We start from the raw sequence: 15,700 nt of genomic DNA, 5'->3' as shown, positions 1-15,700 counted from the left end.
TACATTTTTCAAACGGCTGCCGCAACCGTGGTCGTTTCTCAAACTGCCAGCTGCGGTCGCGGCGGCAGCAGCGTCGCTCCAGGCGGCGTCGCGTTAAACAAACCGGTGCATCATCGATGCGGCGCACAAAGAACTTGGTTATGTCAATGTGATATTTATCACCTCTGATCAAGAAGAAATTAGTGTGGAAAATAGAGGTCGTAGATCAGCGAGGGTTAGATGAAGTGTCACAGGATAAAATCAATGCTGCTGCTGCTGCTGCTGCTGCTGCTGCTGCTGCGGCCGCGTTCACTCAGTGTTCACTCAGCGCCAAGAGAAAAAGAAGAAGGTGCCGCGGGACAGCGACGCTACACTGGAGATTATCGTCTCTGACGTCCTGCAACACGGAACGCTGGAGTCTTTGTCTTTTCTTCTTCAAGATGAAAGTGTTTCGGCTGCATTTGTCTTCCTCTGACCTGAGGATGGTTTCACTGAAGCAGAATTAAGAAATCCACGTAAAAAGGGTTCATTTTAAACGAGGGATGGGAATCAGAGAGATAAAAATGTCCAATCCGATACAATCCAAAAAGACTGTATGTCTCATGCTTCGTTCACCTGTCTTTGAAATGACTCAGCACAAATGAGTCGTTAACTGCTTCATAAATACTCTAAAATGACTGATATCGGTAAAGTTTGTGACATCAGTATCAGACACAAAAAGTGGTATCGTTCCATCCCTGTTTTAAACCTGTTTATTAGAAATAGGGGAATGATATATTCATTAATGTAAATGGAGTCAAAGACAAAGAAAATTTATTTTATTCAAAACTTTCAGAAATTGTTATTTACAGTAGTATTTTTCTTCTGGCTTCTCCTCCACTAGGGGTCGCCACAGCGGCTCGCCTGCTTTTCCAGTGATCTGTATATAGCGCGACCTTAAATAGTAGGAATTGGTCCTGGAAAGTCTAAGAAAAACACTTCAATTTTAAGGAATTGGTCCTGGAAAGTCTAAGAAAAGTCCTTGAATTTGAAGGAATTGGTCCTGGAAAGTCCTTGATGATTTGATTTTGCTCAGTGATGGAAACAGATACCGGAAGTGCCGCACAGTAACAGGAAGTCGGACCTTTAGTCATTTCCATATTCAAAAATCAGGTGTTCAGGATGTTTCCTGTTTTTTGTTTGATTTCTTTGGTTTCATCGCGGCCACATCGTTTGTATCCTCCCTCCTCCTTTTCTCCACCTGTGTGCTGTGATTTGTTTGTGGAAACAAACGACACCTGAGCGTCTGTGGAAACCCGAGCCTCAGCTGTGAGCATCATCCAGCTCCTCTCGCTGCTAAAGTCATCATTGCAGTGCACTTTGCATTCAGACAATAAAAACACAGCGGAGGAACCTTCTGGTTTTTTTGTGGCTACTTTGTAAATTTGAAACCAGATGTACTGCTGTTTTTTTGTTTTTTTTAAAATCGCTAACAGGAAAAAAACAACAACAAAACGACGTTGTGGAAGGATGCGAGGAGCTTTAAAAACCAAGCGAGCTGACACTTTACGTTCACTTTTATTGCGCTTACCATAAAACCAGGTTCCTCCTAATCTACTTGAGGAGAATCATCGGACTCAGATGGACTTTCCCATCAATCGCAGGACGAGCCGGACTCTGCTGAAGACGCTGCCCACTGTCAGTCAGTCGGGCAGATAACAAACTCGGCCAACGAGATTCTCCTAATTCCCTAATGAACGGGGACATGCGGTGATTTGTGGCCGCGGTTGCTCTTCTCTTGTTAGGTTAAGTGGTGAGAATCGACGTGGTCTCTCTGATCTGCTCGTTAAAGGCGCTCTCAGCTCTTCTGCCGCTGACACATGTGCAGTCGTGGTGGTTTGTTGTGCTGTAAAAATAAAAAAATAGATCAGAAATCCAGAAGTTTCTCCTCCGTCAGGGCCGTTACAAGAGAGTTCAGGAGCTGTGGGCCAAAGGAGAAGCTGCTTTTCACACAGGAAGAAGATATTATGGACTGGGTCACCATCTTGATTATAGAGCCAACATTGATGCAAACAACGTCACAATCTCCACCCACGATAACAAAAGGTGGAATGGACGATTTAACCACGCCCTCACTTTCTGAGTATAGTGCAAAGTACAGAGATAATCTGGATTATTCCATTGGGCGGATTAATCAACATGATATCTGGCATTTTTTTAACAATCAGCGTTATCAATTATTACAAATTACACCTCCTTTGTTGCCAAGTCACTGAAACTAATTGCAAAAGTTTATTTTTCTTTGTTTTTTGTTGACCTCTGTAGTAAAATATTTAGTTTATAAATAATTTTTTATTGAAAATACTGTATATAAATACACTATATTGCCTCCTCTGATATCAGCCAAAGAAAAATCTACATTGGTCGACTGTAATTGTAATTTCACAGATATAAACTGGTGTAAAACACTTCTTTAACCACATCAATCTTTATATTTTAAACACATTGAGTAATAAACTTTAATTGGAGCTTGAATTTGTCTAAACAGCTTTGACAAAAGCAACAACAAAGAGTCAAAGGATTCAAAAACCGTCCTCATTCTCTCCATTAATCACCAGCCACAGGTTTTGAATACACTTTAACCGCAGCCTTCATTTGTTTGACCTGCGTCGTTGCTTTGTGTTCACCTGTGTTTCTGCTCGTCCTCCTCTTCTGATGTGAAGGATGTGTTGTTGTGGTGAAGCCTCCCTCTCTCTGTCTCTCTCTCTCTGTCTCTCTGTCTCTGTCTCCCTCTCTCTCTCTGTCTGTCTCTCTCTCTCTGTCTCCCTCTCTGTCTCTCTCTCTCTGTCTGTCTCTCTCTCTCTCAGCACGAGTCCTTGTATTGACCGCGCTGCACGATGATGAATCAGCTGCAGATTGAAGCTACCTTGCAAGTCTCCTAATGAAAGCTCATTTATAAACAGGCTAAATGGTCCTGACAAAAGTCCTAATGAGGAAATCAATAATTCAGTGATTGTTACTCTGCTTATACTAATACGTGGCCTCTCTCATGGACATGTTTTACCCTTTGTTCACTTCTTGCGTGTCAGCACTGTTGTAGGTGTTTCTCTTTCTGTCCTCGGAGCTGTCTCATGATAAATGTGTGTGTGTCCGTGGAGATGAAAAGCACATGCTGTTGAGCTTCAGACTGATGAACCTACACATGTTTAACGTCCTTCAGGTTCACACAACACCAGATAAAACCAAGTGAATCAGTCAAACACGCAGGTAGAAAAGCTCCCACTGTAAATGCACTCCTTTCAGAGCTTGTTAGTGAAGTGTGTGATGATTATATTGATGGAATCAGATGTTACAGTTGATTTGGAGCTGCATCAGCAAAGAGTATCTGCTCGTGTCCGTAAGAGAAAATCATCACACTGTGGACAGATGGTGACTCGTCATTCATCATCACATTTAGCGATGATAGTGTGTGGAGTGTACGATGCCCCGGTGCAGCAGCAACAGCAGCAGAAACAGCAGCAGTAGCAGAAACAGTAGCAACAACAGCAGAAGCAGCAGAAACAGCAGCAGCAGCTCCTCCTTGCTCCTCTGTTAATTGCAGGTCCAGGTGGATTCACCCTCTCACTCTGCTCACAGGTCCAGGTGGATTCACCCTCTCACTCTGACCACCTCATGGTCTCCTCAGATGCCTCCGTCATGCATCATGTTGATTTGCTGTGTGATTAATGAAGCACATTATGCAGTGTTTGGAGATTGATGACTTTAGATTCATAGTTGAGGAGGTTTTTAATGACATCATCACACTCCCCTGATCCACTGTATCCACAGTCTTTTCTGTCAGTGTCATTCTGTCCACTGCTCACCACACAGGAGCTGATGATCCACTGCTGCCTCCATAGTATGATCAAACATGTTATTTGATCACTTTTGGTGTTTCTAATTATTCATGTGTTAAACTCAGCGGCACAAAGTGACCACACGAGGCAGCAGTAGGCCAGCAGCAGAGTTTGGTGTGGGAGAGTGAGAAGCTAATAAATGAATTTGTAAACCACTAGAAAATCAGTGATTTTAACACAGCTAAAATCACTGATTTTCTCTATGGACTTTGGTGTGGGAGAGTGAGCCATGTTTTAAATGACGGTAACACACACACACACACACACTGTGTAATCAGCCTTGATCATGTGTCAGTACTTTATAAACCCTGAACTATCCCTTTAAGGACATTAGAAGTTTGTTTTCCGTGTAGTTTAGAAGATCTGAGCCTTTACTCCTTTACAGATTTCATATGTTGACAAAAGACAGAAGAGATGAAGAGAAGTTGTGCTTCAGATTGTTTCTCCTCCTCGTGGTCCCTTCACGGTTCCTGTTGTCTTGTCTTTCTGCAGAACAAAGAATAAGCTGTGGTACTTTGAGTTTGGCACTTCAGAGACCTTTTCTGCCACGTGTAAGAAGCTCCACGACTTTCTGGAGGTGGAGGTAAATGAAACGACATGTTTTCTGTGCGATTCAGACAGAGAAAGACATTTGTTTGTGTATAATCACTGTGTTTTTGTGAATGTCGACGTGTTCCCAGTCCGTGGAGATCCTCAGTGTAGTTCTCCACATATGTGTATTTGTCTGGTACTTCATATTCCACTGTATTGTTTTAGTGCTGAGTTGTACATGCAGGTACCAGTGTTGTCTTCATATAACCTCCAGCGCTTGTTTGTTTGGACATTACATTACATTTCATTTAGCAGACGCTTTTATCCAAAGCGACTTACAATGGAATCAAGTACAATTAGCCAGGGGTGGAATCGAATTTGCGACCATGATGTCTTTCGTACACAAGGTAGGGTCTTAACCACTGAGCCACTCCACCCCCAACGATATATGGTACGATATATACCAAATAATCCATAGATAAATGAAATTAAATTGATATTAAGTGCAAAACAACATCTTTATCTCAGTGTTAGACAAAGACTTAACATGTTTTTGTTCACATCTGTCGAACGCGTCACTTGACAGACTTCAAACATCCAGCGTTGGCGATGTTTGGATAAGAATTGCAGGAGATATCGGTAGAAATGCCAGACAGATATATCACTAAACGATGTAGAAATGTGTTATTGTTCTAAGCTTTGTATTATCAGAGAGTGTTTCTGGACCGTTGTTCCAAAAATAGTGCACGTTAGTGTCAGATTCCCGTTCACCCTGACAAAGTGTTGACGTGTGAAGGCGATCAGTGCGTCCTCCCACCTGCGTCTCACTGACGCACAGTTCAACACACAGGTAATTAGCCCGACATGACCCTCGCTGCGTGTGATACTGAGTGATAATGAACTGAACGTCTATGCAATTCATCGCAGAGCTCCACACGGTCTTTATTCATGAGATTTACAAATGTACACACTCATGTAGAGCCGGACTCCAGCTGAACATGAACATTTATTTTAATGTTACTCATTCATTTATCAGGTTTTAATTGACTCTTTGCACTGTATCTACATCAGTTTTTAGTAGATTACTCCGTTTAATTGGACTAATGTTGTTGTCCCAGTATACAAACAGTAAAGTAGGCGTGGTTTTAGTCTCTCTAAGTGTCCCTAAAAAAAATGCACCAGTCTGGATTTAGAAAATTGGCTCAAATGTAAATAAATCAGAGATGACTCCACTTATGTCCCCTTTGTTTCTGCCTCCTTTCCAAAAGTGTGACGGTGTCACTCTGGACCTCAGCAGCATCTCCCTGGAAGGCATCGCCGTCCTGAACATTCCCAGCATGCACGGCGGCTCCAACCTGTGGGGCGAGAGCAAGAAGAGGAGGGGCCACCGACGGGGAGGGAAAAAGGGTCAGGACAAGAGGACGCCACTGCTCGACCCCAAAGAGCTCATGTTTGCTGTTCAAGGTAGCCTTGATGATAGCATGAATCTGAGCTACTGCCATAAAGTTTGTTGATCCCTAAAGTTACTTCATAACGCTAACAGCGTCTCAATGTTTACTCTTAATTCATTCATTCATTAATGAATTCATTTGTGTTTACTCATAATTTAGACACATTAGCATGCTACAGTCTCAACTCAGACAGCTAAAGGTTAGGGTGTTTTAAATGTCGGCAGGATTTTTTTTTTAAAAGCCTTTAAAATATAAATGTCAGGCAAGGAAACCCCAATTATTGTCTTAGTCTGACTAAGTGTATACATGCAGGAGTAATCGGATTATGAGTCGCATTATCCAGATATGTTAGTCTGTCTAAGACTAGCTCGATTTTAGTCGGACTAACATGTTTACATGACATTAAGAAAAACTAATTATTGTCTTAGTCTGACTAATTGTATACATGCTGGAGTAATCGGACTATGAATCACATTATCCAGGTATATTAGTCCAACTAAGACTAGCTCGATTTCAGCAGTCAGACTAACGTGTTTACATGACATTAAGAAAAACGAATTATTGTCTCAGTCTGACTAAAATTGGACTTTTAACATAAATGTAAACACACTGACTAATTCTTACAAACTGGACTTTAAGTTCAATGGTGGTCATCTAGTAGACTATCAACATCAAATTAGTGATCAACATCAGTTTTACAGATTTCTTTGGTCTGATATGGAGGTATTATGGAGTGATTATTATGGAGTCTGTAAATTAAGCAGGTGTGACGGTGCGAGCGTCTCCGCTCCCTAAAGCCCGTCGTGTCCTTGCTCCCGTCAAAAAGATCAAAGACTAAACTTTGAGCAAAACTTCTCTCGGGGCGCATGAATATTTCAGCGACGACAAGGTGAATCAGAGCGTCGCAGGGTTTGTTTGTAAAGACGAGGCGAGGCTAACAGGAGCAGACTCTGATGGGGGTGTCGTCCAAAAACCACTCAGGAGGGAGAGACCGTCAGAGAGGATGAGTGAGGGAATGAAGACGAGGATGTCAGCTGCTCTCTCCAAATATAAAATACTTTAAATTTCAAATAGTAGTATTTAAAGTACGATAAAACAAATAGACTATTTGTTTTATCGTAAAACTCAGATTAATTTAGTTTTTCTGGTGTTTTAACATCCAAACGTTCTCTTTGCAGCTCGTGTCAAAGGTCAATAAAACTTTATTCAACTTAAAATATTAATCAGTGTTTCCTAACCCTGGAAATGATGATGTTCTCTTAATGTCTTAATGATTTCTTTGTTTATATGGAGCAAACCAAACAAGAAAATATTCACATTCAAGAAACTGAAAAATTAAATTGATTATCAAAATCGTAGTTTACTCACAAACATGGAGTAAATTTGAAGACTAATTTTAAGTAAACATGTCTTAAATTGTGGACAGTTTTTTCCCCACATTTTAAGGAACTTTTCACTCTGAAAGTAGCTGTCGATTCACAAGTTTGTATTCCAACCAAGCAAAATGTGCTGACTCCTGCTCCACTAATGTGACAACAGACACAACAGACACTGATTTCAATGTTTTAGTCCTGAGAAAAAAGCACAGACGAGATGAGAGAGGAGATTCCGGGGGATTTGGGAAACTCTCACAGAAGCTCACAGCGTGATTAACGTGACTTCAGAACATAAACAAGAAACACGAAAAAAAAAATGACGTTAAAATCACGTCTGTTAATCCCCCCCTAAAATCCAAAGACACCTACAATTGTTGGGAAAGACCAAAATCTGACCAATTATCCTCTAGTGTGGGGCGGGGCTTAAGCCCATTGGCAGATTTAGGTTTAGATTTTAGACTATTCCTAACGTGGCTTTTTTTTTGCGCTCAATCAGGAAGTAAAAAAAAAGGAAATATTTAACATACTCATTGGTCTCAGCTGCTCTTTGTGTTAAGTGCTAATTAGCAAAAGCCAGCATGTCCATATGTCCTCTGAAGGTTAGGCATATGGACATCAATATGTTAAATACTGCACGTCCAAATGCCAAAGATCACTTCAGAGGCATCAGTGTGTTTTTAGATTAAAGAGAAACAAGTGAAATGAATCCTCCACAAACAAACCCCAGCTCTAAGTTTGCCTCGTCTTCGTCTTCGTCGGGTTTTTTGTGTACGTTTCTTCTCGATCGCGGTTCAGGTGATGTACACTCAGTATGTTTGTGGGTTTCCTGCAGTGATGTGGTGATTGTACTCTGGGATGGAGTGGATGTTACAATCAGTGTCGGGATTGAAACATGACGAGTCAGTGAGGCTCTCCAGACGCTGATCCCTTCTGAGACTTCACTGCTCAGAGAACATGACTGCTGCAGTCAACAACTCTCTCTCTCTCATGATATGATATGATTCAGTTTTTTGTTTCCTTTGGATTAAGAGAGTGTTTTTTTTTGCTGTTTTAAAGCACTATAGAGTCTGTAGCAGCGATTAAAATAAATGAGAAAATAAAAAGACGTAAAAACAAGATATTATGTATGACAGCAGGGACAGAAGTGTTTTAGTTACTTAACAAAAGACTTTTCTTTTCTCACCTGTAGACAAACTTTCCCAAACCACTCACTCTCCTACACCAAAGCCCATAGAGAAAATCAGTGTTTTTAGCTCGCGGGGACACAGGAGCTGCTGGTCTACTGCTGCCTCGTGTGGTCACTTTGTGTCACTGAGGTCAATCCGAACAAATTGTTTCCAACACTACAATCACAAAATAACACATTTTCACTTACTCGTGGAGGCTGGAGTACACCAACAACTCCGTAAAATCGCTTATTTTATCAATGGGCTTTGGTGTGGGAGCGTGAGTGTTGCTTTTCTTAATTTTTCCACTCTTAAAAGGCTGTGAAACAGCAAAATTAAGAGACAAATATATTATTAAGACCTTGTAGACTGTAAACAGGTGTAGATTCTTTATGGTGAGTCTTTTGTTAAGTGGCTAAAATAGTTTTTTTTTGTTCCTGAACCATACCCTTTTTTGGGGTAGTTTTCTGTTACCAAGGCTGTGGAGATGAGTGAAGACGTCTCTGGAGTCTGTGATGAGTTATGTTGGAGGAATTTATTGAAGACAGCTCAGTACTGACTGAGGAGAACAGAGCACAGCTGGACGCTACCTCAGATTCTGAAGGTAAAACATTCAAAGAACCAACACAGAAGAGCTTCCTGCTGCAGACGACTTTGAGTAGAGAGCGGAGTTTCCCGCGTCTAATCGTCTGTGTTTAGACATCGAGTGTGAAAGTAAGTTTAACTTAAAGTTGGATTTATGAATAATATCAGTATGCAATCAGAGAAATACAATTAAGGTTTGTTAAAACACAAAAGACGACGTCTTTGTTGACATGAGATAAAGTGTGTGTGTGTGTGTGTGTGTCCTTGTTGGAAGTGCCCTCAAGGTGAGCGGCCGAACTTGTCAGAGCATGAGAATGGCATATTTAGAGGCAAACACATTAGGCCAGAGGGGGCACCGCCGAGCGTGACGCGTGGATCAAGCTGTTGGCAGGGATTATTCTGTGTGTGTGTGTGTGTGTGTGTGGCTGGGACATTAAAAAAAAAGAAAAAGGAAAAAACACCTGACCTTTCGGGTGCTGTTAAATCGTCCCGCTGGTGACGCCAGGAGACAAGCCCCTCAGGTGGAAGGGACTGGCTGTGGAGTGAATTATTTAGACTGGGCCTGAGGTTTCAGGGGTGGGGGTGTGTTGATATGTGGGTGGAGGAGGTTGATTCCTGGGACTGATGCCCCATGACAAGCCCTGTGAAGCCTTTACTGGACCATCGGCCTCCACACAGTCCTCTTTACCTTCAGCTGCTTCTCCCTCTCCCTCTCTCTCTCTCTCTTTTATTCCTGCTCTCTCCGCTGTCGCTCCACATGTGTCAGCACAGACACGGACCTCAACAGCCAGGCGTTCTTAGACGACGACTAAAGATGTTGTTTCTAATCTCACGCAGTTGAGATGAAGTTTTGTGGACATCTCACATCACATTCTCTCTCTGAGAGGACAGTTACATGCAAATCTAGATTCACATGCTACAATAGAATTTAATCTAGTTTGATGTGGCCATTAATTTTTGATCACACATCTGAAAGAGCAGCACTGAACCAGGAGCAAAGAAGCTAAACGGCAAGCTGCTAGTTCCTGTAACGTGAAAAGGCTAGCTGCTTGTTGCTAAAATGCTAAGAAACTAGCTGGAGGTTGCTAATGAGCTAAGCAACTAGCTACTTGTTAGTTCCTGGTTGATTATAACTATCTGTTAGTTTTTAAGAAGGTAAGAAACTTACTGCTAGTTAATTTGAAGCTAATAAGCCAGCTACTAGTTAGCAAAGATGGCTGGCACTGTTTACATTCTGAGAATGAGGTCTCGTCCCCCTACGAATGGGTCTAAAAAGTGTGGAATTAGCGTTGCAGTTTCAAGCCTCAGACCAAGTGTCACTGATGAGCATGTAACAAAAAAAAGAATGAAGATATTTCTCGACTCTGGCACAATTTTTCAAAAATACTACCCCATTCTAATGATACAAAGCTAAATGCTAATTGGTGAAGTATTCCTTTAAGTAGATAAGAAACCAGTTACTATGCTACGAAAGGGCTGCTGGTTGCTAAAAAGTGAATTTCTGGTAGCTAATAACTAGCTGTTAGTTGTTAAGAAGCTAAGACACTACAGGTTGCTAAGAAGCAAGCTGCCTATTGCTAAGAAGCTAAAGAAAAAAGTAGCTGCTAGTTGCCTTGAAGCTAGTTGTTACATTGATAAGAAGTAAGCTGATCATTGCTAAGAAACTAGCCACTAACTGATGCTAAGACAGTGCTACTGGTTGCTTAAAAGCTAAGAAACTAGCTGCTGGTTGCGAAGGAACCAACTGGTAGTTCCTTCAAAGCTAATAAGCTAAGAAACTACCTACAAGTTGTCAAGAAGTTGAAAAACAAAACTAGCTGCTAGCCATTAAATAAGATGCTAAGAAAGTGCTGCTAGTTCCTGGTTGCTAACAACTAGCTATTAGGTGTTAATAAGCTAAGAAGCTACCTACACGTTGCTAAAAAGTGACTTGCTGTTAATTGCTAAGAAGGATGAGGACGTCTCTCACTGTCTGTGTTTGTGTTTATCACCAGTATCAAGTATTGTTGTCATCATTGGAGCGAGGAACATCATTTCCATTGTTAAGTGGCAGGTGTTTCACTTCACATTTTGCCACCAGCTGCTTATCTGGTGTTAATAATTTACTAACTTCCTTCTGCTGTAAATCGTTCAGTGACGCACTTTTTTCCTCCAGTTTATCTTAGGACAGTAACTCTGATTACTGTTTTTTATTTGGCAGTCTATTTCTGTTTTTATTATTATTGCCGTTATTGGCTATTTCATTTACTCCTATGAGAAATAATAGCTATTCATTCAGAAGACAAATGGAAATTCACCAGCGAATCATTTCTAGAATGAAGTCTGACTTTGACTGACTGAGGTCTGCATTGAAATTACGTGTCTGCATTATTTTAATAATGGTGAAAATAGGTACTGAGAATGCTTATTTCTTGTGATTATTTGTAGATTGTGTTGATAACTTCCTGACGTCAAGTTGCCAATCATTTTCCATCACAACATTTTATCTTCTCAGGTTTTTCTCTGGCTCTATGCTAAGCTAAGCTAATAGACGGCCTTTCTTCATACTAATAAAACAACGTACACACTAGTTACCACTGTTCACACAGCAAATTTGAATATTTCCATTAATAATATTTTTTTATTGCTTCTTAACAACTAGCAGCTAGTTCCTCAGCTTCTTTACAGTTAGCAGCTGTTTCCTTTGGTTCTTAGCCACTAGAAGCTACCTTCTTAAGATGACAAACTCGCTGCTAGTTGCTAAGAAGCTAGCAGTGAGTGAGTGAGTACCAGCATAGCAGCTTCATTTAACTGATCTATAACTGCATAAAACAAGCAATTGAATGGTTCATAAAACATTTATATTGATGTTGTTTAGCGTGTCTGTTCATCTTTCACTTATAACAGATTATTGATTCCCCTTCATCCGTAAATGCTTTCATGTGTTTTACCTTATTTATATCATTAGAATCATCTTTAAATATTCTCCACAATGTTCCATTATATGAGTCATTAGTATTTGTATTTGTTTTAGACTCAAACACATTGATATTCTGTTTGTCATCCAGCTGCTGTTAATTCCACTGAATCTTTGCAGCTCCAGGCAACAAGGAAGCCTTATCGCCGTGGCGACGCTGTCCATCATGTGTGTCAGAGCGGCTCTGTGTGAGCTTGTGTTTGCATGAACGTGTGAAGGAAAGGAGGGTGAGGGTGAACGAGGTCTGCTGTGTATGTACACACACACACAATATGACCCTGAGCAACACCGCACTCACAGCCCAGCACTGTGACACACACAGACGCGTGTCCATCACCATGGTGACAGCTGGACACCACAGCCTCGGCGGAGACAACAACACATCACGACCACAGCAACATTAGCCACGACACTCCTTCAGGAAACCACACACACACACACACACGTGACGGCGACAACGAGCTAAAGTTGCTCCCGCAGGCACCGAGCACCCAAATCTGGATCTAACTTTCAATTAGAGAGTCAGTGTGTGTGTGTGTGTTAACGACAGAGAGGCAGCAGCTTCTTAATCTGTGGAGGGGCGAGTCGATGGAGAGTCAGAGGCTGAAACAGATGGGCCCTGCGTGACTCTGGGCCTCCAGCAGGGACAAAATCAATGCTCATGGCTGCAAAACCACAAGAGAAATTAATAATTATATTATCACAAGATTGCCTTTGTCGTGTTTGCCGCTGCAATTTAATTAATAGCTGTTTAGTTTGTAGCTTGTTTTTCCTGCTCTTTTTTCTGTCATGATTAAGATGCAGAAGATTCACTTTCTTCTTTTCTTATTCATTTTACGACGACATTTTTCTTTGTGTACCTTTTGATTTTTGATGAGTGACCTTTAGGAGCAACTGTGAACATACGTGTTGCATTTATTACCTCACACATGAATGTTGTGTTTTCACAAAGGTAGAAAAAAAAGTAGATAAATGAATATACAAGTATAAAAAGTCATGTAGAAACAATACAAATGCAATATTTTGCAAACTATGGAAAGTCTTTTAAAGAAACGGTAAAAGGTAGAAACTTTAGACACAAAAAAGAAGAATATTGTAGATAAAAACTGTTTGAACACAAAATAATGTTTTTGTCTTTTTGTAGAGGCTAAACAAAACAAAATAAATATATTTTCACAGTAAATTTCACAGAGTTTAAGTTAAAGTCAAAGTGAATTTATTACCATTTCAGATCAGGATCAAATCAACTCCAATCAAATCTTTAAGTTAATCTAATTTGTTGACATTTTAACACCAACATCAAGTCAAGAGGACATTTTTGATTTGAATTGGAATTTACTTGCAGAAAAATTACCTTTTTACAAGTGATAATGACCAAATCAAATCAACTTTAAATTTGTAAAATTACAGCGTACTTTATCTCAAGGAACTTCAGGAAGCCGATTTATAGCTGATTTATATACATTTAAAAGATATTTAGGTTTTATGATGGAAAACAAATGTTAAATGTGTGTTTTTGTGTCATTTTTGTTGTTTTTTAGACCTGTCTGACCAGCTGCTGGAGGTGGTCGGGCTGGAAGGAGCCATGGAGATGGGTCAGATCTACACCGGCCTGAAGAGCGCAGGAAGACGACTGGCCCAGTGTTCCTCTGTCATCATCAGGTCAGCAAAAAAACACTCATGCTGGTCCCTGAATCCAGAGGAACTGATGGTGTGATCCAGTCGGCAGAATCAGTAAATTCAAATGAGCCTTTTTTTGTGTTTGAAATCTGGCGTTCAGATTTATCTCAGTGGCATAAACTGACCACACGAGGCAGCAGTAGACCAGCAGCTCGTGTTTCCTCACAAGCTGAAAACAGGGAGTCATTTCCAACTTTTATTTCCTACCACTTTATCCTCCACATGAGGGTCCTGGAGAGAGCGCTGTAAGACGAGCCAGTTTATTAGGTACACAGGACCCATAATAAAGTGGCAGGATGTGAACCTGGTGTGGTTTTCTGCTGCTGTCGTCTCTGGATATTTTTATCTGTAAAATCCCTGCAGCTTCTGTAACACGCCCAGTTCAACATCACTTAAATCAGTGATTCCCAAACACACGCAGGAGATATTTTTATTATTTGTATATGTTTTAAATAACATGCATTCAGTTAGGGTTGAATTGGAAATAGTTTGTTTCCCAATTCAAATGATACATTACACCCTATTTGCTCTTGTCGTGATATTACATGGTGATTTTGAGTGGCGACAGATTGGTAAACACTGACTTAAATCCCCTTTCTTCTTCCTTTCCGATGCTTAGTTTTAACTTGTCCACTTGTCTACTTGCCTAGTTGCTCCCACATGATTGGCTGATGTTTTTCTGGTTCTTTGGTGTGTTTCTATGCAGATGATGTGTTTTACAATAAAACGCTGTTCCACTGTTTCCTACAGAACCAGTAAGTCTCTGCCGATGCAGATCGACGGTGAGCCTTGGATGCAGACTCCGTGCACTGTAAGATCCTCTGTGTTTGTGTCGTCTCCTCGTTGGCCATCACATGACCACAGCTCAGCCACTCCCTTATCAACGCACTTCACTTTTGTGTTTTTGTCATTCATGTAAATGTGAACAGATGAATTCAAACACAGAAGTCACACAATAACACGTTTGAACCTAGTGATGGAGGCAGCAGTGCTGTGATGTTAAATCGCTGCTTTTCTCTGTGGGGTTTGGTGCAGGGAGAGTGAGCATTTTTACACTTAGAAAAGTGGCAAACATCGTCTAAAGTTACTGTAGACTTAGGCAAGTGTATGTTTTATTAGGTAAATGTCTCAGTGTTGATGACGTGTCATTGCTTTAGTCAGAAAACCTGAAATCCCTTTAAAAAGAAAAGTATTTTACTGACAACAACTTCACTCTTTCTGTGATTAATTTATGTTCTACACTGTTCTTTCTCTGTTTCTAAACAACTTTCTATGCATTACATGATTCGAGCCGTGGACTTCTTCTTCTTCTTCTTCTTCTTCTTCTTCTTCTTTTAATGAGCCCATCGTCTCCGTCTTCAACACGAAACCTGCACGAGTGTCTGCTCTCGTCACGAGTCGCTCTTTTTTTTCCAAATTGAAACTCCTCAGTTTGTGTTGATTGCCGTCGTGTTTAGCTTTAATTACAAACGCGGCTGCAGATGAAGTGCTGCCGTGGATTTACATACAGATAAAAACACAAACACAACAGAGTGCGTGACTGAGTGAGTGCGTGCGTGACTGAGTGAGTGAGTGCGTGCAGGAGCGCACTATAGTTTGCACGAGACGCGACAGAGTGAATTTCCAGCTTCGCTGCTGCATCTTTGAAGCGCTTGACCCGTTAAACACGCACCGCTGTTGTCCCACTAATTATTAACAACAGCTATGCAAATGCATCTCAGTTGTTCTGCATGCATATTAACACCCACCATCAAACCATTTGCATTTTCAAGTGACATGTGACACCAATCACCGGGTCTGAAATCACTGTTATTTTTAGTGTCTGACCTGCTGGCTCACTGTGAACCCTCCACAGCACTGAGGTCGCCAGGGTCAGCTTTGCTCTGTGACCTCAGAACCAGGACAAAATGGACAACTTCAGTTTTTTATGTCCCAAATATCTGGAACAAACACTCTTTTCAAATCTCGCCTGAAGAGCGACCTGTTTTCCACTGGGTTTTAGTTTCTTTTCTCTCCTCTTTTTTTTTACCTCTCTATTTAAATGTTTTATTGTGCATTTTATATCTTTGCTGCTGTATTTCTCTTTCTTTCTTTAATTGTT

At 40.9% G+C, this 15,700-nt stretch overlaps 1 protein-coding gene across 2 annotated transcripts in view; it reads left to right on the top strand.

Moving 5' to 3' along the window:
- The window catches only part of dgkb (diacylglycerol kinase, beta), a 68,229-nt gene that overhangs the window by 47,839 nt on the left and 4,690 nt on the right, over positions 1 to 15,700 (top strand). For both annotated transcript variants that reach the window (XM_058647867.1, XM_058647866.1), the window contains 4 exons: positions 4,347 to 4,437; positions 5,654 to 5,849; positions 13,461 to 13,581; positions 14,350 to 14,410. In XM_058647867.1, the coding sequence (XP_058503850.1) occupies positions 4,347 to 4,437; positions 5,654 to 5,849; positions 13,461 to 13,581; positions 14,350 to 14,410 (469 nt within the window). The remainder of the gene's footprint in view (positions 1 to 4,346; positions 4,438 to 5,653; positions 5,850 to 13,460; positions 13,582 to 14,349; positions 14,411 to 15,700) is intronic.

This window comes from Solea solea, chromosome 13 (assembly GCF_958295425.1).
Source record: "Solea solea chromosome 13, fSolSol10.1, whole genome shotgun sequence".
NCBI lineage: Eukaryota > Metazoa > Chordata > Actinopteri > Pleuronectiformes > Soleidae > Solea > Solea solea.
The sequence above is the reverse complement of the archived record's forward strand: the minus strand, read 5'-3'. Positions and strand labels throughout refer to the sequence as shown.